Genomic DNA, 26,714 nt, shown 5'->3' with positions numbered 1-26,714 from the left:
TCTGTTTTTGTTGTGGATAGGGCTTATTCCTTGATCCTGCTGGAGTAAAAAACCTGGAGGTTGGGATTGGGAGAAGTAGTGATACTCGCAAACATCTTTGAGGTTTAAAGAAATACATTTCTTAAACACACAATTCCCAAGAGCTTGGACATTTAACTGAGAATCTATCAACAATCTAATTTTCCTAGAACCATATTGTTTGAAATAAGTAACAAATGTATGATAACTGAGAGATAAGCATAAAACGTTGAATAGGAGTTACAGGATTGGATCTTTGTTTTGTTTCCCTAAAAAAAAAAAAAACTTAGGCATGCCCTAAGCAGACTACTGTTCCTATGATTATATGCCAGAGTAAAAAGAAAAGGAAAGAATCTTCACTAATTCTATTTATCCCTTTTAGCATCTAGTGCTATGTCCATAATTCAATTTTTTGGATTCGATTTTGGATGAATGTAGAAGGAAAGAGAATTAGTGAAGCAACTTCTACAGCAGAATTCTTCCATTAGCTAGAAAGAGCTCTCCTGTCCAGGGATGGGGAGTTGTAGTGTAGATTTTCGATCTAACTAACTTATTTTTGGGTCTATCATATCTGAGCTATAAAAATCCAGATGAGCACAAGCTGGCAGCAAAGCTATACTAGTGGTGCCATCTAGTGGTTGTCTGGATTTGTGCATACCAGATCTGGTAGCCTTACCTATCTCTTTCATATTGAGTGTGCATTTTTCATACAGCCCAACTATATAAAGGGGAGGTCCATATCCAGTTATTTTAGGTACATACTTTCCTTTTAGTAGAATACTTAATCGTTCATCCACTGAAGTTTTATCTTCTGCAGCATATGCTTGACCTGTTTTTAGAGTCTGAATATTGCAGAACTGTCCTGTCAATCTTTGAAATAGCTCTGGAGGAACATGGAGTGGTTCAAACATTCTCTTGTATAGGCTACTGAGCTCTTTATTTATTTTTATCTGGAAGACAATAGTGAAGAAATATTACAAACATTAGAAATGCAGAAGAAGTGGTTTCAAGACACGATCGTTTCAGTTAAAAAGCCTCCCAAAATATCGTTGCTGCCAAAAAATCAGTAAAAGTTTATCGTTCATTTGTTTACTTAATACTGCTTTTTATGTTGTCAAATGTTAAAACTATTTATGAGTACAAATAAAAACTGCATGGCAAAATACAATATAAAAGCCTACTCAATAAAGAGGGGGTGGGGAAGAAAAGGAAAAACATAAACAAAACCAGCTAATCATAACATTTTCATTCAAAGAAACCCCACGGGAAGAATTAAGTCTTCAACAGGCATCTAAAAGACACATTAACAGGTGTCATAGATTGGGGGTGGGGAGAGGGGAAGAAAAGGAGCTTTCTAGAGTGCAGCTGCCAGTTGCTTTTGTAACTACAAGATGACCTGGTTAGTCAGGATACATAGACCTGTATGATGATCGTAGTGATTGTTCAGATTTGTAACAGGATATTAAATATCCTGGTGCTGATTTGTTTAGTGTCAGAAGCAGGAACTTGGCTTGATAAATTGACACTCATTGTGTGTATGAGGAGATATCCCACTCAGAATGCTGATTGGATTCTACCATACATTCTGCATTTTCTAGGCAAGCACAAGGAAGCCCCACGTAGAATGTTAACTAACCTAATGCAGTTATCAGTGTGTGTTCAATAATAGAACAGCTGTTATTATATCTAAGAGACTATGTAATTAGCATTCCAACTAATTTTGATAACGGATGTTCCTGTGCACAAGATTACTTGGGCCTCTGAAATCTGTAACTCTAGAGGCTTCCCAAAAGTACTTTCCTGTTCTTTCTGAAGCATCGCCACTCTATTCTGAACACAAAAATCATTCTGGAGTCCTTGGTGCTGTTTGAACTTAGTAGTTTGCTTGCTGATGTTTCATTACTTAACTAGGTGCTGATGAGGTTACCTAGTTTGGTAATGGAATGTCTGCAAGTAAGCAATCCAATTCAGAGATACCAAGGATCCCATAGTTCAACCCTGAATATATATATTCTCTTCTATTGAAATAAAGATCCTCAAATTCCTGTACTTGGGAACCACACAGGATTGTTTCAGGATTCAGTACTGAATTATTGACTTTCATCTAACCTATTACAGAATCAAAGTGTTTCAGAATATGAATAACCTCATCTTAATAAAATATTATCAGTAAAAAAAACACATCCCAAAACTCTCTGATGATTATCCCTAGGGACATCATATAGATGTCAAAGAGCATTGGGTCAGATGTTAAATTCCATGTTGGATGCCACAGACAATTTCCAAGGTACAGTACACAATCCTGTTTCAGTTTGATTGGAACTATTGTAATGCAATGTCTCCAATCTTTAACTCACAGAAGCAGGCTAGGGAAAATATCATGGTCAATACTATCAAGAGTAGCTAAGAGTCCAGCAGTACAAAAAATTGTCCTCCTTATTTTCCCCTCACAAAATTGTTATATTATAACTAGTATAAGTCATTGACTCCCAAAGAATAATCTAGTTGCAGAGGTGGTATTCAGCAGGTTCTGACAAGTTCTGGAGAACCAGTAGTGGAAATTTTGAGTAGTTCAGAGAACCAGTAAATACCACCTCTGACTGCCCCGCCCCCATCTATTCTCTGCCTCCTGAGTCCTAGCTGATTGCGAGGAAATGGGGATTTTGAAGTAACCTTCCCCTGGATTGGGGGGGAATGGAGATTTTACAGTATCCTTCCCCGTCATGCCCACCAAGCCACACTCATGAAGCCATGCCACGCCCAAGCCACGCCCACAGAACCAATAGTAAACATTTCTGAATCCCACTACTGTGACCAGTTGCCATAAATCTTTCATAAATTTTCATGGCAACATGTGACCCATTCTATAGAAGCCCCCATTTTATATATAGCCACCTATCATTGCCCTGTTGATAAGATAGGAGGCCAATAAATTTAATAAATAAATAAAACAGAACATGGCAGTTACACATTTTAATCTGACAACTTTAAGTTCAGGATTCATTCAGAGTTTATTCTGATCTGTTCAGTTATCTATAATTGCAGTTGATTTAGTATTTATTCGAGAGGAACCTCAAAAGTAGGACTAAAATTAATAGAATTAATAGAAAAATATTTATTGAAAATCAATAAAGATAAAACAAAAATACTGGAGAAAAACATTGCAGAGAAACAGAAAAGGGATTTAAAGGAGAATTTAGATATTCAGATTACCAAGAAGGTAAGGTACCTAAGAATTCAACATCAAAATGTGTAATGATAAAGAAAGATAATTGTTATAAATTGAAAAGACAAATTGAGATGGACTTGGAGAGATGGAAAAACTTACAATTATCATTAATGGGAAGAATTGCAACAATTAAGATGAATATATTACTTAGATTGTTGTTTTTATTTCAAACAATACCGATAAAATTGGAAAAAATACTTTCAAAATCTTAATAAAATGATAATGAAATTTATATGGCAAAGGAAAAAAGCGAGAATTAACATAAAAATGTTAGAAGATGCAAGAACCAGAGGAGGGTTTGGATTACCAAATTACAGTAGATTATCAGGCAGCAGCATTATTGTGGAAGAAAGAATAGATTGTATTAAGAAACATAAAGCTATTGACTTTGGAGGGACATGATTTAAAATTGGGTTGGCATGCTTTTTATGGTGTAGGAAAAATAAGATACACAGTTATTTTCAAAGACATTATGTAAGAAATGCTTTATTATTAATATGGGAGAAAGTTAGAGAAAAACACTACTTAAAAATACCTACATGGCTTTCAACAATGGAAGCATTAATACATCCAAATGTTATAAACATGAGAAATATTATTAGATATAAAGGTATTTTATCAGAAAAGGGGGAATTTCAAACGAAACAAGAATTAGAAGAACAAGAGATTGATATGATTTGTTATTCACAATTGCAAATACAAACGAGATATGAAAAAGATGCTAAGTTATATGGTTTTTATTTCGAAATGACAGAATTGGATGAGATACAGGAACAGATGAGAAAATGATTTTAAAATTGTATAGCTATCTACTTGGTATTAAATTAGAAGAAGAACAAGTAAAAGAAACCATGATAGCATGGGCAAAATTTTTTGGATATACAATAGAGTTAGATATTTATATACCGCCCTGAGTCCTTCGGGAGATAGGGCGGTATATAAATATGAATAATAAATAAATAAATAAAATGGCAGCAATTGTGGGAAAGAAACTATAAATTAACAATGGCTACAGCATATAAAGAGAATTTGTACAAAATGTTTTATAGATGGCACGTCACCAGAAAAAATGGCAAAAATGCTTAAAGATAAATCAACTAAATGTTGGAAGTACCACCAGACACCGGGATCGTACTATCATATGTGGTGGACATGTCCAGAAGCAAGAAATTATTGGGCAAGAATTCAAACATGGTTAGAGAAAATGACACAGCAACATATTGATTTAAAGCCGGAGCTGTTCCTGTTGAGTATCTTACTTGAGAAAATTAGTAAAGAAAATGTATATTTGATTATTCATGTAATAACTGCAGCGAGAATTGTGTTTGCACAAAATTGGAAAGCAGAAAAAATTCCTAAAATGGTTGATGTAATTAAGAAAATATTAGAATGTGCAGAAATGAATAGATTGACAATGGCAATTAAAGGAAAGGAAGAATTGGAATATTACAATATATGGGGGCAATTTTATCAATGGATAGAGATTGAATATGGACAAGAAGTAGAATAAAATTTAAGAAATTTAGAAAGAATATGTTGTAATAAACTATATCCAAAGGTAAAAGCAAAGATGTATATGTATCAAGAAAATAGTGGTGAATGTTGAATATGATGACACAAAATTTTGTACTTAGAAGATACTGATTGAGTAATGATGTACCACTTGTTTAAAAATAAAAATCTTTCATTTTATATATATATATAAAATTACCAACTGACAGCCATCTAATTTACACAATTATATTTACAAATAGCTTTGTGAGGATAATCTATTTTTTCCCAATGGGGGATTATGTTACTGGTCATCTAACCAGTATTATCTTTCCTTAATTTGCCCTTTAGCAAATAAAATTAAGCCTATTAATTTTCATGATAGAATAACAAAATCTATAGAACAATAAGGATTTTTTTTTAAAAAAAGAGACTACATTAGAAAATTCAGATTTGTTAAAAATAATTTCTTTTTCCCATATACGTAGACTATAAACTGCATGGATTTTAATGACAAAGGAGGAGAAATGTAGTTCCTTTTTGGAAACCAATGTTGTTGCTGAAAGTTGTAGGTCTGTTTTGATTACTTTTGTGAGGTTATGGGTGTTCCAATCTAATATTGCAGCCACAGCTGTACACAGAAAATATCAACATAGTTAAGCAGATACAAATAAGCATGAATTTCTTTTCTAATCATACAGATTATCAAGCTTTCTGGAAGTATGGATGACAAGCACAGCGTCAAAGAAGTATGAACTATAAATCAAGAAAGATTCAGTTCAAATCTTGCCTTTGCTGTGAATTCAAACATAGTCTTAAACATTCTACGTTATCTTATTAGCATCAGCACCTTCTCATCTGGGAATAATAAAACTCTACCTCTCAAATTGTTATAAGACAATAGTGTGCATGAACACAAGTTAGTTCTATGTAGTATTGTATATTATTCCTCCATTCTTTTTGTCCTTTATTTAAAGTAATCTAAAATCTCTGAAAACGATTAAAGACATCAAACTGTTGTCTAGTCCAACACTTGGCTTTTACAATGATCAGCCACAGGCTTCAGAGAAGTCCATGAGTAGGACATAGGGATATTAGCACCTTCCCACTCATGTTCTCTAATACTGGGTACTAAAACATACATAATCCTTGAAACTAAATGCAATGTATCACCACTATTACCACTCACTTATAGCTCCATCCTCCCCAACTTGTACACAAACTTGTGTACAAACTTGTGTTTGTTTTTAATTTCCAATATATTGTTGATCTCTGAAACTTGCAATTATAAAATCTAATTATTCACTTCCTGCAGTAGCATTTCATGAATCATTCACTCCCAAACTTTGCATGATCCCAGTTTCTAATTATCTGCTTTTTCCACTCAGGCATGATTTTTATACTTTTCTGTTATACGTTCTCCTTTTACTCAGACCTTTTTTTGCAAACCAATGAACACTTGGCCCCTGCAGACTGGGTTTAGATAATATGCTTAATCTTTATCAATCTAGTTGCCTTTTCAAAAATAAAAACCATTTTTATATAAACTATGACCTGGATGACTGAGAATCTTCATAGACATATTACTAGATGAGTCTAATTCATGATTTCACACAAATACAAATACAAATAGGATGAGACTATTGCCTTACACAATGTAAGCCGCCCTGAGTCTTCGGAGAAGGGCGGGATATAAATGTAAATAAAAAAAATGCATTAAAGTGTAACGTAACCTAATGTCTGGGCTTAAGCTACAGAAACCAAGGCATGATTAAGACAAATGAAGCTACAGAAATTGTACAAATGCAAATACTTGGGAAGGGTGGAGTGAACATCTTTTCCAACAGCACATCCATTGGGAAGTTCACTATGAGAATTACACAACACCCCAGCACAGATAAATTATTACAGTGATGGATTAGAAATGAGGATATCCGGTTATGCAGTTTGGGAAAAATGGTATAGGTGGATAGATAACAGAAACAAAAATAGGTAATATTTATAAGGAAGTTGAGGATGTATACATATGTAAATAATGTAGATTTTACTTGAACTGTTAATCCAAAGCATATAAAAATGACACTGTCTATTTGACTATGTATTAGAGTTATGGAAAAGAAAAACTACAATAAAAATTATTTATAAAAAAAAAAGAAATGAGAATATCCATGTGCAAATCCATTCTCAATTATACAGCCCTACTGTATAATTTTGGGGCAGTTCTTCTTGCTCAGCCTAACCTACCTCACAGTGTTTTTGCTGGAGATGCGAGTGCCCTAAACTCCTAAAGGAAAGGTGGGATAGAAATCTAAAGGGGAAAAAAACATTCCAAGTGGGATGTATAGATTGGGGCTTATATTTTTATTGTGTTATTCCCTCATAATTTACACATCAACAAAGAACGTGGGATGTGTTGTCTGATATAGTAACAATTTTACATCTCTCAGCACTGAATTACTCTGGTTTCTTTAATGCTGATAAATTTGTAGAAATCCTTTTCAGGCCCTGGTTCTCTGTCCTGGCCCGTGCCATCTTAAATCTACACAATTCAAATAATGTTCTTAAAAAATCAGGTGGGACAGCTGGACTAGTGGGCACCAAGATGATCCTTGTAGGTACCCTGAAGCTTCCTAGATTGCCTGCCCCATTTGAGGCCTGTTTGCCTCAGTCATACAACGCCCTGTATCATAACATGTTGTGATGGAATATAAAGGGTGTCTGATTCACATAGTACATCAAAACAGTGAAGTCCATGAGAGGAAGGCCAAACAGACAACACATTTTAATTCAATAGCCAAAACACTATGCCTCGTCTTATTTGAAAACATAGGCAGGCAGAGCAGGGATCGATTAATTTTGCAGAGAAAGAGAAAATGGGCATAAAAGAAAGCAAAAACAAGCATTGAGCGAGATAAATAATGATGGAAGCTTTAATGGAGGCACACGGAACCTCAAGTAGAGAAGGCAGTCTTGGGCTATTCTTAATTAATTTACTTCTATATCAACAAGAAATAATCAGAATTTTAGTAAGGAAATTAAGTGAAATGGGAAAGTGTGCTCTGTAGGGGGAAAAACAAGAGCTTTGTCCTTGGGATTAAAAGAGCAATGTGAAGCTAGTTTTTCATCAATATAAGATCTTTCAGGCAGCCCCCCCTCCCCCGACAATAGGATTTGTCTGGGAAATTGAAATAACCCTGTAGCAGATAACTGTGGTTTCTATTGTGTACTGGCTCCTCCAGGAATGGTGCCTCAGAGCAGCTGCGCTTAGAAAGAAGTGATGTAAAAGGACAGCTCTGCTGACCACAGAGGAAATCTTTTCAGTGATGAATGGAGCAAACATCATGCATCTCTGCAGATGATAAACCAGGGCATATGTCTCGATCAACCGCAGAAGCATCTGCACCTTTTTCTGACAGCAGCATTTCTTCTGCAGTACCTGATAAGCAAAGCTCTAGAAGTGACAAGGACAAGGATCACTTCCTTAAACCATTCACTAGCCAGTAAAACATCTCCCCCAAACCCCGCTCCATTTCTAAGGTTATGATGATGCAGCTTGCAATATGGGTAGCCCTCGACTTACAACAGTTCACTTAGCGATCGTTCGAAGTTACAACGGCACTGAAAAAGTAAGTTATGACCATTTTTCACATTTATGATCATTTCAACATCCCCACAGTCACATGATTTACATTTGGATGCTTAACAACTAACTCACTTTTATGATGGTTGCAATGTTCCTGGGGTCATGTGATCACCCTTTGCAACCTTCTGACACGTAAAGATAATGGAGAAACCAGATTCACTTAACAACTGGGTTACTAACTGAACAACCGCAATGATTCACTTAACAACTGTGGCAGGAAAAGTTGTAAAATGGGACAAAACTCACTCAACAAATTTCTCACTTGGCTACATAAATTTTGGGCTCAATTTTGGGTTGTAGGTTGAGGGCTAGCTGTATATTACTAGGCAAATGGACAACTTCCCTTTCAACCCACTTTGTTACACTGATGCTCTTTTGATAGATAGGAGGAAGATCGAAAATTAGAGGATGTTGTATGACAGCCCATATTTGTAGCTTGCTCTTTTATTCTTTAATTTTATTTCAATCAAGCTGTACTGAATTAAAAAAAATAACACTGTAAAATTTCTAGTTGGATGTTTGGTACGGATGACAAAAAAGCCTTATTACAAAGGATGTTGGAATGCAGATGAATCATCGAGTCATACGAAGACCTAATACACATATGGGTTGCTATAGGTAGAAAAAAAGGCTGAGAGCTAGAAAAGTTTACAATAAGGTTCAAATGTCTCATTAGAACATGGTCATGTTCTCCTGGGTAGTTCAAGAAAAGGGGTAATTGGATTGCATGGTGGAAAATAGCCCTAACAAGTTATGAATGATTAGCATCTTTCTGTTGATAGAATTATTTTTAAATCAGTAAAAACTTTTGCCAGAAAACAGGAATAGAAATAATGTTGGCATATAATTCCTCCTCACTTAATAATATAATAGACAGTGATCAAAGAACCTAAATACCAATTTTTAAAACTTAATGTTTCTTTCTGTTTCACCAAGGGAAGCTTCCAATGAGTCAACGAGCCTCCTGTCACTCACTGGATACAACCCAGTGTCTTGTGAAATTACATATCTAAATATTTTTATATCTATCTCTCATCATTTTTATTTTATATACACTTCGTGTAAACAATTATTAGGCAAGTGAATACTTTGATCATGTCATCCTTTGTATGCATATTTTCCACCTCCAAGCTGTATAAACTTGAATGCTTGGTGGATATAAGCAGATCAGGTGATGTGCATTTGTGTAATGAGGGAGGATGTGGCCTAAGGCGATCAACACCCTATATCAAGGTGTGCATAATTATTAGGCAGCTTCTTTTTCTCAGGCAAAATGGGCTAAAAAAAGAGATTTAACTGACTCTGAAAAGTCAAAAATTGTAAAAAGACTTTCAAAGGGATGCAGCACTCTTGAAATTGCTAAAATATCGGGACGTGATCACAGAACCATCGAACGTTTTGTTGCAAATAGTCAACAGGGTTGCAAGAAATATGTTGAGTAAAGAAGACACACCTTAACTGCCAAAGATTTGAGAAGAATCAAACATGAAGTTACCAAGAACCCATTATCCTCCAGTGCTGTCATATTTCACAACTGCAACCTACCCGGAGTGCCCAGAAGTACAAGGTGTTCAGTGCTCAGTGCTCAGATACAATGCAAGGTAAGGAAAGCTGAAATCTGATCACCACTGAAGAAGACAGATAAGTTGAAAGAAGCAAGACTGGGCCAAGAAATATCTGAAGACAGATTTTTCAAAGGTTTTATGGACTGATGAAATGAGAGTTACTCGATGGACCAGGTGGATGGACCCATGGCTGGATCAGTAACAGGCACAGAGATCCACTCAAAATGCCAGCAAGGTGGAGATGGGGTTAGGGTTATTGGTATGGGCTGGTATTATGAAATATGAGCTAGTTGGACCTTTTCGGGTTGAAGATTGACTCAAAAGCAACTCCCAAACCTACTGCCAGTTTTACAAGACACTTTCTTCAAGCAATGGTACAGGAAAAAGTCTGCATCTTTCAAGAAGACCGTGATTTTTATGGAGGACGATGCTCCATCGCATGCATTGAAGTACTCCACTGTGTGGCTAGCCAGTAAATGCCTTAAAGATGAAAGAATAATGACATGGCCCCCTTCCTCACCTGATCTAAACCCTAATGAGAACTTGTGGGCCTCTCTTAAAGAGGAGATTTACAGTGAAGGAAAACACTATGCCTCTTCTGAACAGTGTCTGGGAGGCTTTGGTTGCTGCTGCACAAAAAGTTGATCATCAACAGATCAAGAAACTGACAGACTCCATGAATGGAAGGCTTATGACTGTTATTGAAAAGAAGGGTGGCTATATTGGTCACTGATTTTTTTTTAACTGTCAGAAATGTTTATTTGTAAATTTTGAGTTGTTTGTTTATTATTCTCACTTTAACAGATGAAAATAAATGAGTGAGATAGGGAAATTGTCATTTTTCATTTAGTTGAATAATAATTCTGCACGCTAATAGTTGCTCAATAATTGTGCACATAGATATTCTCCTAAGAAAGCCATAACCTCACTTTTACTTTCTTAAATATTCAGGTTTGAGGTTTATTAACATTTTGGATTGACCAAGAGCACTGTAGTTGTTCAATAATAAAATTAATCCTCCTAAATACAGCTTGCCTAATAATTGTGCACACAGTTTATATATGTATAAAATTTATTTATAAATTTATAAGACTAAAAGACTATGTATTTTAAAAATGTACTACTTCAACACTATACACAATGAAATATTTTAATATAAATATAAAATAAAGATACAAGTAAATAATATTTTCCATATATAAATCATTGTATATAAGACATTCTGGTAGAGTAGACAGAGATGACTTTTTGCTGGCCAAATGTGAAATATACTAGAGAAACTTGTAAACTTACTTCTCCTGAAAATAATGTATTCCCTATTTTTATGAAACTTTAATAGCATGACCTTCAATGGTCATGACCTTCACCCCACCTCAGTGGGAGGACGAGATAAGTATTATAAATAATGAAAAGAAAACCTTCATTGCGGACACACAATGAGGAAGAAGAAGAGGAAGAACAAAAGGAAGAGGAACAAATTGTACCCTACTGAGAATTATGAATTATGCTGAAAATGGAACCAATGTATAATAATGCTATTATTAAAAATATTATTGGATATATGATAATACTATTACTATTAGTAGTAATATTTAATAAGAATGTTTGTAGATGCACAGTTCATACCAAACAATGCCATAATTACAAATGTTGTCCAAAACAATAAGTTCAAAATATAAACAAGTTATTTTCTTCGAAAAAAATAACATATAACGTTAAAATGATACAATATAATACTCGGCTGAAATCATGAATGTTTATTCTTACTTACTTATTAGGCTTTATATGCTGCTCCATTCCCAAAGAATTGTAAAGATTAAAAGCAAACAATGGTATAATTACATGGTATAATTAAATTACAAATGCAAAACTCTTGGCACTCAATATTTGCACGTTATATTCATCTTACATTAGGACTACAGCTATGTAAATGAAAACCTGAAGAGTTAAGTACTAAAAGCTCAGTTATTAATAAAGATTAATAACCTCTTACACTTTTTTTGGCAGTGATAAAAAATAGAAAGCAAAATACCTTGTGGTGTAATAAGTATACATATCAAGACATTAGCCGAACAAGCCCATTTAGAAGCAAAACCCCAATCTTTTAAATAACTTCTTTATGCATCTATCATTGCTTTAGCAGTGGTGAACGTACCGGCCTCCTCTTGTACAGCAAGTATATAAAATGCAGAAAATTGACAACAAGGAATACTGCATTCCAGATTACCATATCCACAGCACAACGAAAAAGGGCTGCCCAGATGATAAAAAGTACACACCCTGCCAAAAATAAAAATATGAAATTATTAGGCATACAACTCTCCCATCCCTAATCCAGAAAACTAAGCATAGTAGAATATTGTGTTCAAACTTTTTAATCTTCCATAGAACAATCTACCAAGAAAAGACTAATGGTAGTAAGAACAATGAAGACTATACCAGGAAAAGAATGCAAGTTATAGCATTAGAGAAGAGTGTGTCATCCACATTTGTCTGGAAGCACAGTAAGAAAATTAAATTGTTCATTTATTTTTTTAAAGTATTTATGGATTGGTTTTCCACACATATTCCAAAGCACTCCCCCTCCCAAAATCAAACAAAATCAAGCAGCAGGAATAGAGAAATATGTTTTACAAATATGTTATGGTGGTTTCTCATTACAATTGATTCTCAAGGGTGCAACATTTGACTCTAATATAGCTTTGCTTACCCATTGACAACATAGCTCGTAAAACAATCATATGGAGATTAAAAGTTGTTGGAATAACCAGCCCAACTGCAAAGCAAATATTGGCCATATGGAAAACCAGGTGATGGATCTCTCTCCAATTTTCACATACAGTTTCATTCAAAGGCACAGAGGTGGCATTTCTGAAGTCCAGGTTGAAGTTTAATGGGGCTGTGGTAATTGAACTGGCTTCGATGAAGTTCATCTTGAACTAGCCTGTTAAAAAGAAACATAGGTTGCTCTTGCAGTATTCATCTTTTTGCAAGAGGACTGAATGGGGACGCATCCCAAGAACTTGAAAAGTTATACATGGAACATGTCAAATGTTCGCTTAGCATTTTTTTTTAAAGAAAAGCAGCCCTTGTATTTATCAGAATTAACTCAATCACGATGAATTGTATGGTCTTATCTATGTCATTCTGCATACATAAAGTGTGTTCAACAAAGTAATGGGTATAGCTTTGGCACTCAAGTAACTGTTAGCAGAGAATACTTAAAATAAAGTTAGAGTTCCTCTTATCTCTCCCACACCTATCCAACTGCCATGTAGCTGAGACATTAAGCAGCACTACTAAATATAGTACCTAATGCAATGCTGAATAGAAGATAAGAAGCAAAAGAGTACACAATATTTTAACAGCCAAGTTTTAAGGGCAACAAAAAATTATTTAATTTTTAAATATAATTGTAGGTTATACATTTGACTCTTCAGAAAACTGTCCACTTATGAATATCAGCAAAGGGATTCTATATACATCTAGTCCATGATATATGGCCGAGTCAAAACTTAGATATTTTTTCTATATGCAATAAATTTGATAGTGATTCTCTCAACAGATCTTTAGTTTGTGCATCCACACACATGCAAATGTGATTTGTACTCAAGTTATGCTGGATACTCTAGCAGAATGCAACACAACTGCTGTCTGCATTTCATCGTGTTAATTTTTGATACATAATGCAGATTGATGGTTTTTGATGGACATCAACTTCATTTGGAAAAAAGTATGAATTTCACAACAATTGCTTGAAGAGTGGGAAAAATTCTGAATGGGCAATAACCATAGGCTGAGGGTAGAAGATATATTTAACCTTTATCTACACGTGTAGGGTGCTATTTTCAAGCAGAAACTAAAAAGGGGTAATTTTAATCAAGAAAATGGCTTACAGAAGAAAGTTAAACTTACTCAATGAAGCTGCTAGACAACTGCAAAACTCCCTGGGACTATTATAAAGGAAGAACCAACAACCTCAGAAGTCATTCCACACATATACTGTGCACTTCTGCTTCAGCCCTTATGCCCAGAAAAAAAAAACACAGCATGACTTACTTCACACTATGTCTGGATTCATGATACTAAATCATCATGTGGCATCATTCATTGATTGAACCAGATCTTTAAAACCACAAAGTCATAATTTTTTATGTTTAGTGCCTTAAATATATTTGCTACATGCAAGTAGATGTTTTATTTTAAAGTGTTGCTCTCAAAGTGAAGCAAAAAGAGAGAGAGAGAGATAATATATGAATTTCCAGCATCATGAAATATTGATCTCCAATTTCACAGATATACAGGCAGTTAAAAAAATATCCACTGGATATCATAATCTGTTTTATATCAGCGGGATCTTGGTTGTTCAAAGCGAATGTCTCTATGAAGAACTCAATAATTCTATACTAAAAGGGAAATCTGCATTTTACCCTTTTTTGATGTATGGTCCAAGATTTTGCTAAAATTGTATGATATGTGGGCATTTCTGTGTGGGCATTTAATGTGCATTTTAATGTATGTTTCGTTAAAAAAAGATTGTGTGTGTGTGTGTGCATTTTCAAGTTAGCATGCAGCTTTCTTGACAATACTTTCAGGAGGAGGTTGCATTGCCTTGTGGCCCAAGGTCACCCTCTTACATGCCTAAAGCACGACTACAGGCTCACAGGCTCAGCCTGGTGCCCTAACCATCGTGCTTTCTCAAATATATTATTTTACAATATTCATTCTAGACCCTAGGCAAAGGAATATTACTTGAAATATATATACACCATTAAACATAGTATATTTACTTGCTATTAAATTTGATATTTCAAACACGTTGCCCACATGAGCAACAAAACAGGATAACAGTGAAAGACATCACATTCCTCTTAGACAGCAACTTCAGGAATCTTGGAGGTGGGGGGAACTATAATTGGAAGGGTCATATCTGGCCATAACTGGACTGCCAATTTTATTGCAAGTTTTCATCATGCTGCACACACATAAAACATACACAATATTCAAGCCTCTCCCAAAATGGATGAAGATTGTACAAGGCTGTATTTTTTCTTCCTCTCAGAAAATTACTTCAGTTTTAACATAATAGCAAGGCTGGTGCTGAACAATGAGGACTAGTTGTCTGCACATACTGAACCAGACCTGGGCAAGTTTTCAATGAGCTTTGCCTTCTGTTTCAGATATAAAGACTCATTCTTTGCACCTCTATAACTGTCTGGTTCAGTTCTGCAACCCAACAAGAAAAACACAGACTTCAGAGGATAATTAGAACTGCAGAAAAAATAATTGCTACCAATTTGCCTTCCATTGAGGACCTGTATACTGCACGAATCAAGAAGAGGGCCGTGAAAATATTTGCAGATCCCTCGCATCCTGGACATAAACTGTTTCAACTCCTACCCTCAAAACGACGCTATAGAGCACTGCACACCAGAACAACTAGACACAAGAACAGTTTTTTCCTGAAGGCCATCACTCTGCTAAACAAATAATTCCCTCAACACTGTCAGACTATTTACTGAATCTGCACTACTATTAATCGTTTCATAGTTCCCATCACCAATCTCTTTCCACTTATGACTGTATGACTATAACTTGTTGCTGGCAATCCTTATGATTTATATTGATATATTGATCATCAATTGTGTTGTAAATGTTGTATCTTGATGAACGTATCTTTCTTTTATGTACACTGAGAGCATATGCACCAAAACAAATTCCTTGTGTGTCCAATCACACTTGGCCAATAAAAATTCTATTCTATTCTATTCTATTCTATTCATTCAAAGATGGTGGCATAGGGATACCTGACCATGCTCAAACAACGAGAAGAGGACAGTATTATTATATTGCTTTTTGCAATTAGACTCCACCCCCCCACCCCGGGATGACAAGAAGTTAGGGCATCTCTAATTTAAAAGCAGATGAGAACCCAAGAAGCCTCTGTAATGTGCTTTGGGGTCCTTTTGCATGAAGGAGCTGGGGGTTTTGTTGTTATTGTTTTTGTTTTAGATCCTGCAAACTGAACTCCAGTCACCCCCACGGGTTATTGGAGCGAATCTCTGCAGTTCTTTCTCCAAGTCCCGACGTGAGAATCCAACGAAACGGTACACAGGGCAGGTGCCAAGGGGAGGCTAAGGCGGGAGATAGGCAGGACTGGAGGTACCCAACGGGCGAGGCTAACAAAGTGTCAGGCTCTGGCAAGCAGCGCGCCCGCGTTAAAAGGCTGCAAGTATCCCAAACTAATTCACCCGGATTAGATTTGCACCGGAATCTCCTCCCCCCCCTCCACCGCTTAAGGGCGGCTCGTGAGTAGACCGGGTTGCGGAAAATGTCCCCCAGCCTTGCGCGTCTTCCCAGCTGCCTCAATTATGCCTATCAAAACTGATCGGCCCCGCAGCTTCTTCTGGCCGCCCCGGAATCTTCTCCTACCTGCTTCGCTCCTCCTAATCCCCAGCCTTACCTGTCCGCGTCGCCGCTGCCAGGCGCCTTCTCCAGAGCGTTCGACTCGAAGGTGGCGGTCAGCACCGGCGCGCTCCTTACGGGAGCGCCCTGTGCCTCCGCTGCGCCTGCTAGAGGAGCCTGAAGGGAAGGGTGCTCGGTTCGTCCTCCGAGTGGAGTGGAGGTTTTGACTAAAATAGGCATCAAGCAGCAGCCAGCAGCAACTTGCGGGCGGCGCTAGGTCCCTCCCTGAGCTTGCAGCCCTCAGAAACCAACGGCGTGGGGGAGCGCGCAGGCGCTTTTTTTTTTTTTTATATAGCTTTGCTCTTCCCGACCCAACCGAGTAGAAGTTCTTGGGACCTGCTTGTCTTGTCTGGGATAGGGGATAACCGCTTGATAATCGCCAATCGCCGCTTTGGCTATTCGGAATGTCACGGCAGCTCAAAAGGGAGGGAGGGATTAAGTACCCAAGGAGCAATATTAGGACTCGGCGAACTTTTTTCCAAATTATTGGGGAAAGAAAACCGCTTCTCTTTAATCCTGAAAGTACAAGACACCCCTCTGCTGCTCGATGAACCAGCTGCCTAGAATTTAAGGGCCTCCGATTTAGGAATTCACAGTCCCAAGGAGCTTGGCCAATGTTCAAGTTTTTAAATAAACATCATTATTATTATTATTATTATTATTATTATTATTATTATTATTATTATTATTAATATTAATATTAATATATTAATATTAATTATTATTATTATACACAAAATGACAGTATACACAGCAAACGAGATAACTATGCTGGATTTCGTATCACAGATCACTAGTCAAACACTTCCCAAGCGTTTTAAGACTGCGTGATGTATCGGTGGATTATGTGAGCAGATCCCAGTAAGGTGGCCTTCTGCAGCTGACCAATGGTGATCTTGTCAGCACCAATTGTTTTTAAGTGCTTGCCTAGGTCTTTAGGCACAGTGTGCGAGTACCACTGAAACCACCTGCACTGGTTTATGCCAGAGTCTCTGCAATTCGATTCTCCAGTCCTGATATCTGGTGAGTTTTTCAAGTTGTTTCTCATCAGTTCTGCTGTCACCATGTATGGCAATGTCGACAATCCACACTTTTTTCTTCTCCAAAATCGTAATATCTGGGGTATTATGTTCCAAAACTGTCAGTCTGTATTCGGAAGTCCCACAGTAGTTTTGCATGCTCATTTTCGATCACTTTTTTAAGGCTTATGGTCCCACCAGTTCTTTGCCACAGGAACATGGTAGTTGTGACACAAGTTCCAGTGGACCATCTGAGCAACTGTGTTGTGATGTTGTTTGTAGTCAGTCTGAGCTATTGTCCTGCAGCAGCTCAGTATGTGATCAATGGTTTCATCAGCTTCTTTGCAGAGTCTGCATTTGGGGTCATCAGCAGATTTTTCTATTCTGGCTTTGATTACATTCGTTCTGATGGCTTGTTCTTGGGCTGCAAGAATTAGGCCTTCCATTTCTTTCTTCAGTGTTCCATTGGTCGGCCATAACCAGGTCTTTTCCTTATCTACTTTCCCTTGGATCTTGTCAAGGAACTGTCCATGCAGTGCTTTGTTGTACCAGCTGTCAACTCAAGCTTGATGATGATGATGATGATGATGAACTTTATTCATTAAACATGAAACTCAGTCAACTGAACATTTAAACATGTATCACAAATATCATTGACTGGCTCTGATGGTTTGCTGCCAGCATCCTAGGTATGACCAAGTATCTTCTTAAAATGTATGTTGTTCTGAGTAGCGCAGTTTTTTGCCATTCCGCTGGTGTTATTGCAGGAAGCGGCAATTTCTTGATGTACTTTGTAAAATTCGTGGACATGGTGCCAAGTGCCCCAATGACAATGGGCCACATGTTTCATCCATAATTGCGTAGTTTTGATGGCCAGGTTGCGATATTTTATGATTTTTTCCAGTTCTTTTTCTTTGACTTTGGCATCTCCTGGTACAGCGATATCAATAAATTGTACACTCCGGTTTTTGACAACTGTGATATCTGGCGTGTTGTGTTCCAAATGAATATCTGTCTGTATTGAAAGTCCCACAAGATCTTCACCTTCTTATTTCCAATAACCTTTTCCACTTTATGTTCCCATGACTTTTCGGATACAGGTAAGTCGTATTTTTGTACATAATGACCAGTGGATTAATTTAGCAACTTTGTCATGTCTAGCTTTGTAATCATTTTGTGCGATTTTGCCGCACTCACATATTAAATGTGAAACAGTTTCAACTTTATTGTTGCAAAATCAGCAGTTTGGATTGTCAGTGGATTTTTGTATCTTCGCTTTCATGGCATAAGTTTATAGTGCTTGTTATTTAGCAGCAAGTATTAAACCTTCCGTTTCTTTCTTAATGGTTCCCATCTTAAGCCATGCCCATGTCAAGTTGTTATCACATTTTCCTTCAATGTTTTTCAAGTGCTATCCATGTAAAGCTTTGGTTTTCCATTTATTTAATATGTCATCTAGCCGTTTTTCCTTATATTCTGCCTTTGTTTCTGTTGTTTTTATAATGTTCTCCGTTTTCACAGCCTGTAGCAATTTTTCTGTACTTTGATTCACATAGTCATTCAAACTTTGTTTTTCTTCTTCTAAAGTTTGATGGATTCACAATAGCCCACTGCCCCCTATTCTTCTTGGCAGGTACAACCTGTTGACGTCACTTTGCGGATATAAAGTGTGGTACATATTCAAAAGTTTGCCTTTTCCGGTCCAAATTTTCCAGTTCAGCCAAAGTTCAGTTGATGATTCCAGCTGAGTAGCGTATCACTGGAACTGTCCATGTATTAATGGCTTTGTTTCCAGCATTTGATTTTAATATTTTGCGGACCCTCCTGATGTATTCCTTTTGTGTTGACTCTTTGACTGTTCCATTCAAGATGTTATCTGCTTCCATTATGCCTAGGTATTTTTAACCGTCATCCTTTGCTAATGCTTTCAGTATGCTTCTATTTCCCAGTTCTATTCCATTTTTTCCATTTTTCCTTGTTGCATGGATAATATAGCACATTTTTCAAGTCCAAAGTTCATTTTGATGTTGCTACTGAAGAGTTGAACTGTGTTCAATAATCAACAAACACAGTTCGACTCTTCAGTTTTGAATTTAAGTTCAGTGGGGCTTTTTGCATACATTTTTAAGTCATCCATATAGTATACTACATAATTTATCTTGTCATGTTGGCTTGAGATATGGTATCCCAGTTTTGTGTTTCGTAGGATTATTGTCAGTGGAATTAATGCGATGTTGAACAATAGTGGTGAAAATGAGTCCTCCTGGAAGATTTGATGTTGGCTTCACCAATGTTCTCCCCATTTTCTGTTAGAACTGTTTTTCATTTTTGCATATTTGCTTTCAAAAATGTAATTCTTCTTCTTCTTCTTCTTCTTCTTCTTCTGATGATGATGATGATGATGATGATGATGTTATTCATTAAACATTTAAAAATATATCACAAACATTATTGACTGGCACTGATGGTTGATACGGGTTGCTGCCAGTTCACTTGTAACAGTCTGATGTTTTATTAACATTTTTTAAATAGAGCCTCCACAGTTTTCCATGTCTGGCCATGTCAAAATCCAGCCCTCCTTTCATAGGTTTCTGCAAGAAAAAAAATGTAGCAAATACTTTAAAGAATCATTCTTTTAAATGAATGAGATTTGGAAATCAGCTGCATCTTTTGGACAGGTTGGCTGAAAAAAGTTTAACAAAAGAGTGGCTGCTGCTGTTATGAATAATAGTGTCTTGCTGTGTTCCTACAGATCTGAAACACTTCTTACCAGTTAAAACAAGTGCACAGTCCCAGGAATGAGATCTTTATGTACAGGCATACACAGGCATACACACATCTGGAATTGGACACCAGAGGGAACCCATTCCAGGTAGGTTTAGGTAGTCCATTATGAATGGATGGATGGATGAATAAAATTAACATGTACCAAGAACCAGGATACTGTATTGCTCAAAAGATTAAAGATGCAGGAGAAAGGCTTGATTAAGAAAAGGACTGATACAGTAGTAAGAGATAAAGAAGCAAATCTGACTCAAAGTGAACAAAAATACTATCCTCGATCTCATACATAGGAGTGCAAAGATCAGATGATTGCTAGAGTTTTCTCTCTCTTTGCTGCCTCTTAGCCATTATCCAAATATTTGCAGATATGATAGTCCTCTTATACCCAAAGGTGAAAGATGTATAGTTTGGTACAGACCACTACTAAGCCAAAAATCTAATCAATCAATCAGACTTAACACAACTGATGATCAGGTTTCACACCTATTATAAATAGGAGATGCATCTTCTACCCCAGTTTCTAAATATTTTTCCTCCAGTTACCTGATATATAAAAATACATGTAATGTAAAGCAAAGCTGATCATGAAGAGGTAGCTGTATCAACTCTTGCATTTATCTTTTGAAAACATATTTCATATAATTTCCTGCAGCCTCCAGAACATTGGAAATGCAGCCTTTTGTTCAATTTAGCTTACTTCAAAGAATTGTTAACTGAAAGTGGTGGAGCCTATACATTTAAAAGAACGTGGAATGTACAGAATCCATACAATCAAGCTTCAAAGCTCTCTTATTTATATGCATATAAACTATTTAAAATTGTTCATGTTTCATAGTTTGGCCATATGGTGAGAACTGTCATGAAGATTTATGTGACAGAACCTGAAGGCCCCATGCTTTTAATGTGTAAAAATAATTATTTCCTGAAAGCATAATAATTTTAATGCATTCAGCAAGCAATAAATATTAATTTGGTCTGTTGACTTACCTCTTTTAAAATCCTCTTTATCCATGGTTTAAACAAGAATGGTTATCACTTGTCACAGTCCTAGGAACAGTGGACACAATCCATAGGCTGTCATCACTGATGATGTGAGAAATGAGTTATTCTATTAAAATGGGATATTTTCTGCTCCTGACAAAGGTTATTTATTAAATTCATTCATCATTTTCAATTCTCCAGCTTTACTGAGAAAGCTAGCAAGGCTGTTTCATAATTATTCTGGAGAAATTGCAAACTTTTCTTCGGATTCCTATTTGAAATTAATTTGCAGAAAGCATGTCCCCCCCACTTTCCAAATTCTCTTCAGCTTAAATAAACTATCCTGTTTTTTTCCATTGTGTGGAACAGAAGTATGTGCTCAAATCACAGATTTTCCCAAAAGAAAGAAAGTGATACACCTAATTGGCTATTTTTTAAACAGTATGAGGACAGATGAATTCTCATCAATGTAAAACACACACACAAAAGATAAACCCCATCCAAACTAGGTGGGCCATGAGAAAAAAAATTTCCTTCAGAAATAAGAGGGAATTTCTTTGTAGCGCCAACTGAAGTTTTGTAATATTATATTGATAATGGAAGACCTTGATTTATATTTAGGGGCTTTCTCAAAACTTATTGAGAAGAAACAAATGATTCAAAGTCTTTCATTCTGAAAAAAAAAAAAGAAGTTCAGGTTAATAGAATAAAATAATTTTCATCTTTGGAAATACATAAATTTAGTGACCAGTGAAAACAAATATCAGTTGGAGATTATTTAAGTCTTCAGTCTGATTAAAGACTTAAGCAACTTTCTGGGCCAAGATACATTGGGATTCCAAGAGTATGTCGCAGGTACACTGTTTAAATTATATATAATCTTTGGCCACTTCTCTGAAGTCTTCAGTGTCATAAAAATATTAGTGTCTACAGATATCTTTTCTATAGCTGTTCAGAGCTTTGATGAGAAGACAGAACTGAAAGGCGATTCAATCAATTTATTTATTTGGATAGATTTGATGTCTGTATCTAATCAAGTGCATTTGAATCAGTTCAGTTATTTGAAGGTGACTTAAGAGATTTGATAGATTTTCTGCAGTCTTAAGCGCTATTGCAGCTTTCCTTCTATATTTACATAGCTGAATGGAGATGTTGAATGGTGTGATCAGTCTTATTAGAAGCTGGTGAATGATTTTCATCACTCCTGCAAATACTATTACAGCATTAAGAGAAGGTTGTCTGCTGTTTGTATTTCTCCTTTTCTCTAGGGACAGATTGCTTGTTTATTGCATGAACAAGTTTGAAGTAACGTGCTTGCTGCTGAGTAATTATGAATATGAAACCTATTAGTATGATACAGTGGTGAAATCTATTTTTTTTTACTATCGGTTCTGTGGGCGTGGCTTGGTGGGCATGGCAGGGGAAGCATACTGCAAAATTCCCATTCCCTCTCCACTCCTGGAGGAAGGATATTGCAAAATCTCCATTCCCACCCCACTCTCGGGCCAGCCAGGGCTATTTGCCAGTTCTCCAAACGACTTTCTGCTACCGGTTCTCCAGAACCTATAAGAACCTGCTGGATTTCACCCCTAGTATGATACAGAATAATACTAATACAGGCAGTCCTCAACTTACAACAGTTCATTTAGTGATCATTCAAAGTTACAGCACTGAAAAATGTGACTTATGACCATTTTTCAGTTACGACCTTTGCAGCATCCTCATGCGATCAAAATTCAGATGCTTGGCAACTGGTTCATACTTATGACTGTTGCTGTGTCCCAAGGTTATCCACTTTTTGCAACCTTCTGATAAGCAAAAAATCAATGGGAAGCAAGATTTACTTAACAACCATATTACTAATTTATCAACTACAATGATTCACTTAACCGCTGTGGCAAGGAAGGTCATAAAATGGGGCAAAAATCACTTAACAAATGTCTCATTTAACAACAGAAATGTTGGGTTCAATTGTGATTGTAAGTTGAGGACTACCTTCTATCTCTGCCTTGAAAGATTACAGAATATTTCAAAAAATTAGCACATAGAAATCCCAGAATCTATCCAGTCGAAGCATTAATTTTCTTTAAACTGACCATAACTATCCTGTTACATTAATCCTATTTGGCTTTAGAATGAATCAGCTGTAGGTTTTCAGTGTTATCCTTTATAGATTATCTTTACTGAACTGAAACTCTAATACAGGGCTTTCAAACTCCTGGCCCACGGGTCAGATGTGCTGGCCATGCCCATACCCGTTTTAGCGAAGGGGGAAAAAAGTCCCGATACCTCACATGATGCTGCCGTGATGATATTAGTTTGACACCCCTGCTCTAAAAAATCGTATCTGCTCCTTAGAAGTTGTAGGGCAATCTGCTGTATATAAACATGGCACAAACCCCACACTCATTCACACTGATGTTGTTATCTAGTTGGGTAATGAAATGCCTGCAAGCAAATGACGAAGCTCAGAGAGCACCAGACTTAGTTCAACTCTAAATTACATATATTGTCTATTAGATTCAAATCAAACTGAATCATGCTTTTCATATTTTGAATTCAGACCAGATTTTGGCTGATGGATGCACCCCTGGTTATGTACTTTCCCCCCATAGCTTTCTAAATTGATTATATAACAAAATCTATATTTTTCATATTCTTCCTGTAGATGTATTATACCATAGCTGCTTGTTTGCATTTTCCATCATGCCTTTTGCATTAAAATAATAAACTTTGAAGCTTGTATAAAAAGTAGGATATATGTATTTTAGAATAAACACTAATAATGTTATTCTAAAATCTGTTATCTAATCTGTTATTCACAAACATTTAGTAATTATTCCTATGTTTCTACTAATTATCAAAGCTTATAAAGATAACAGCAGGGAAGTAACCTATTAAAATGGTAGTCTACATCAGAGGGAATACAATATTCATTGAATATCACGAATAACAACTTGTCTACAGAAAGGATCATTGTATTTCATTAAAAGCCATTAAATTGAAATGTTTATAAGCTTTTTTGAGCATGCCGTTTATCTTTTTTATGTTGTTCTTTAGTAAAAGATGAGAATGTTAATTTACTTTATACAAACACCAAATGTGTAATAACACATAATAAACAGTCTTTTCACTTAACTCCTTTGCCTCACTAATGTGTCTGAAAGTTTCTCTCCTCCCTCCTGCCCTGTGCATTTACAGGCACATTTGGGAGAAAACTAAACGAACAGTAGTCCCACATGGCAAGGGACTACAGATTCCTTCTACATACATGTGCTAGATGTTAATATCAATACATTAGACACTTTCCACAAACCGTAAAGTTTATCTTGAAACTAAACAATTACATTTTAGAATCTCATATACATATGTATTTGCATGGATAATAGAGTGGATGCAGAATATTTATACGATTGCTGAACATACAAAAGCTTTTATGTATACATTTCTACTAAATATACCTGCTGGTAGCAACATATTTAATGCATTTTTAAATTACTAAAAACTATTTCTAAAACCTTCTGCCATTCCATAAAGTCAAACTATTCTGAAATGCTAAGAAAATACATGTTTATACTAAAATTTAAATATTTGTAAAGTACACATCTGTAAAATATTGGACAAGTACATTTAGCATAGAAAATATAAATTGTTTCAATTCTTTTAAAGTTTTTATATATAAATCATCAATTTTCTAAGCTTCCCCTGAGTATAAGCAACAAAAATAGAAGACAACATTCATTGTGATTCTTTATTATCAATATTGCAACTACTCCTAACTGAATCTAATGTATTTGGTTTGAATTAATTGTCCTGTAATTTCTGTTTCTGGAAAGAAACAATGTAGTGACAAATCAGAATAAATCCAAAACAGAACAGTAACACACCATTACTAATCTTATAAATAAAACAAAAGCCTGTGGTTAGCCAAGAATCAGACAGATCAAGCAAAGTGCCAGATAACTAGATTCTGGAATCTTTCACAGCATAGAGTTCAAAACCTATTGCTCAAATCTTTCTGGCTTTTGAACATGACTTTAAAAATAATGGCATTTGTCCTAGTTGTCCCGTCCACAGAAACAACAGCATTATAATACAGGTTGTACTTTGAGGACCAAAGAAATATACATTTTCCTTATACTATTCCTAAAAATAAGGAAGCTTTATCAGTTAGTGAGATAGGAAACTATGTGCACTTTTTCTTCCTTTAAAGAGATGTTAAGCCCAAGATTATACAATGCAGTTGATATTAATAAAGGGGAATATTTGTAACTCAGGGTTAAAACGAGGAGTTCTTGGTGCTCTCTAAGGTTGATTGTTTTCTTGCAGATGTTACCTCGTTTGGGTAATGAAATGTCTGCCAAAAAAACAACCAGGCTCAGAGACATTGTTCAGTCCTGAAAAATGGGTAAAATTAAACCATCGTCTGTATAATGGCCATGTGTTTGCAATTGTTACAATATTATTTTTCTAGTTGATTTTGCATGTAAAATGGCGTAATAAACTAGTATTGCTGTCTAAAAAAAATCAACATTGGGCAATTTATGAAGAATGAAGGACTTTTTAATACTTCCCAAGCTTTGAATAAATCAAAAATCTCAGCTGGTATTCTTGGTCCCAGGGGAGGCAACATGATTGAGGTATACAGTTATGCATGGTGCAGATGAAGTACACAAGAAGCTATTTTCCCTTCCCCCAAATTCTAGAACCAGAAGTCACTCAATGAAACTGAGTCCTGAAAGAATCAGGATAGACAAAAGGTTTTTTTTAATATAAAGCATAATTTGGAATTTGCTACAGTGAGATGTGCTGGCAAACCACTTGGTTAGCCTCAAGAGTTGGACCAATTCATGGAACTTCACGGGATCAATGGCCATTAGCTTTGGTAGCAGCATGGCTACTCTGAGACTATCTACAAGAAGACTAGTGGACTTTCTTGTGCAGTGGCTTGGCCACTGTGAAAATAGACCGCTGGACTAGATGGGCCAATAGTTTGATCCAGCAGGGCACTGCCTTATGTTCTTATGTACTCTTCAAATTCTTATCTCCTATGCTCTTTCTTTCTTGTTGTACCAGTAGGTTTCAATAAATATAGAATTTTAAGTTATGAGGAGGAATATTTTAAATCAGTTACCTTTGAGTGCTCATCTCTCATTACCTGGGATTATCAACACTAGACCTTTCTAGAATAACAGGATTTTATTGTTTTGTGATAACCTCTTGAAAAATACAGGTCTATTGCCTAGATTCAAAATCTGAGATGAAAAATATGCTCATTATTCCTGTTATAAATCTCAAACTCTTCTGATACAAGTAAGACTGTGATTTATGGGATTTCTAGATAGTTTTCCATGTTCCTGAGGTTAGTCTGATATGTTGGAGCAAAGGAAAGGAGACCAATTGATTTGTTTGTATATATGTGAGTTTTAGAGTTTTTATATACAGTAGCATTTATTGCCTTTGTTTCAGTTCACTGGAGTGGCATTAGTTTAAGTGTGCTTGGAAACTCTCAATTTCTT

General features: G+C 36.0%; 1 protein-coding gene across 5 annotated transcripts in view; it reads right to left on the bottom strand.

Moving 5' to 3' along the window:
• The window catches only part of BVES (blood vessel epicardial substance), a 69,440-nt gene that overhangs the window by 13,564 nt on the left and 29,162 nt on the right, over positions 1-26,714 (bottom strand). For 2 of the 5 annotated variants that reach the window (XM_058174616.1, XM_058174602.1), the window contains exons 2-4: positions 12,657-12,890; positions 12,102-12,226; positions 781-968 (exon numbers count right to left, since the gene is read on the bottom strand). In XM_058174616.1, the coding sequence (XP_058030599.1) occupies positions 781-968; positions 12,102-12,226; positions 12,657-12,879 (536 nt within the window). In that variant the 5' untranslated portion in view covers positions 12,880-12,890. Of the gene's footprint in view, positions 1-780; positions 969-12,101; positions 12,227-12,656; positions 12,891-14,005; positions 14,162-16,409; positions 16,600-21,201; positions 21,239-26,714 lie in introns of those variants that run through there. The other 3 variants (XM_058174611.1, XM_058174625.1, XM_058174594.1) reach the window with 3 other exon arrangements.

Source organism: Ahaetulla prasina, chromosome 1 (assembly GCF_028640845.1).
Source record: "Ahaetulla prasina isolate Xishuangbanna chromosome 1, ASM2864084v1, whole genome shotgun sequence".
Taxonomy (NCBI): domain Eukaryota; kingdom Metazoa; phylum Chordata; class Lepidosauria; order Squamata; family Colubridae; genus Ahaetulla; species Ahaetulla prasina.
The sequence above is the reverse complement of the archived record's forward strand: the minus strand, read 5'-3'. Positions and strand labels throughout refer to the sequence as shown.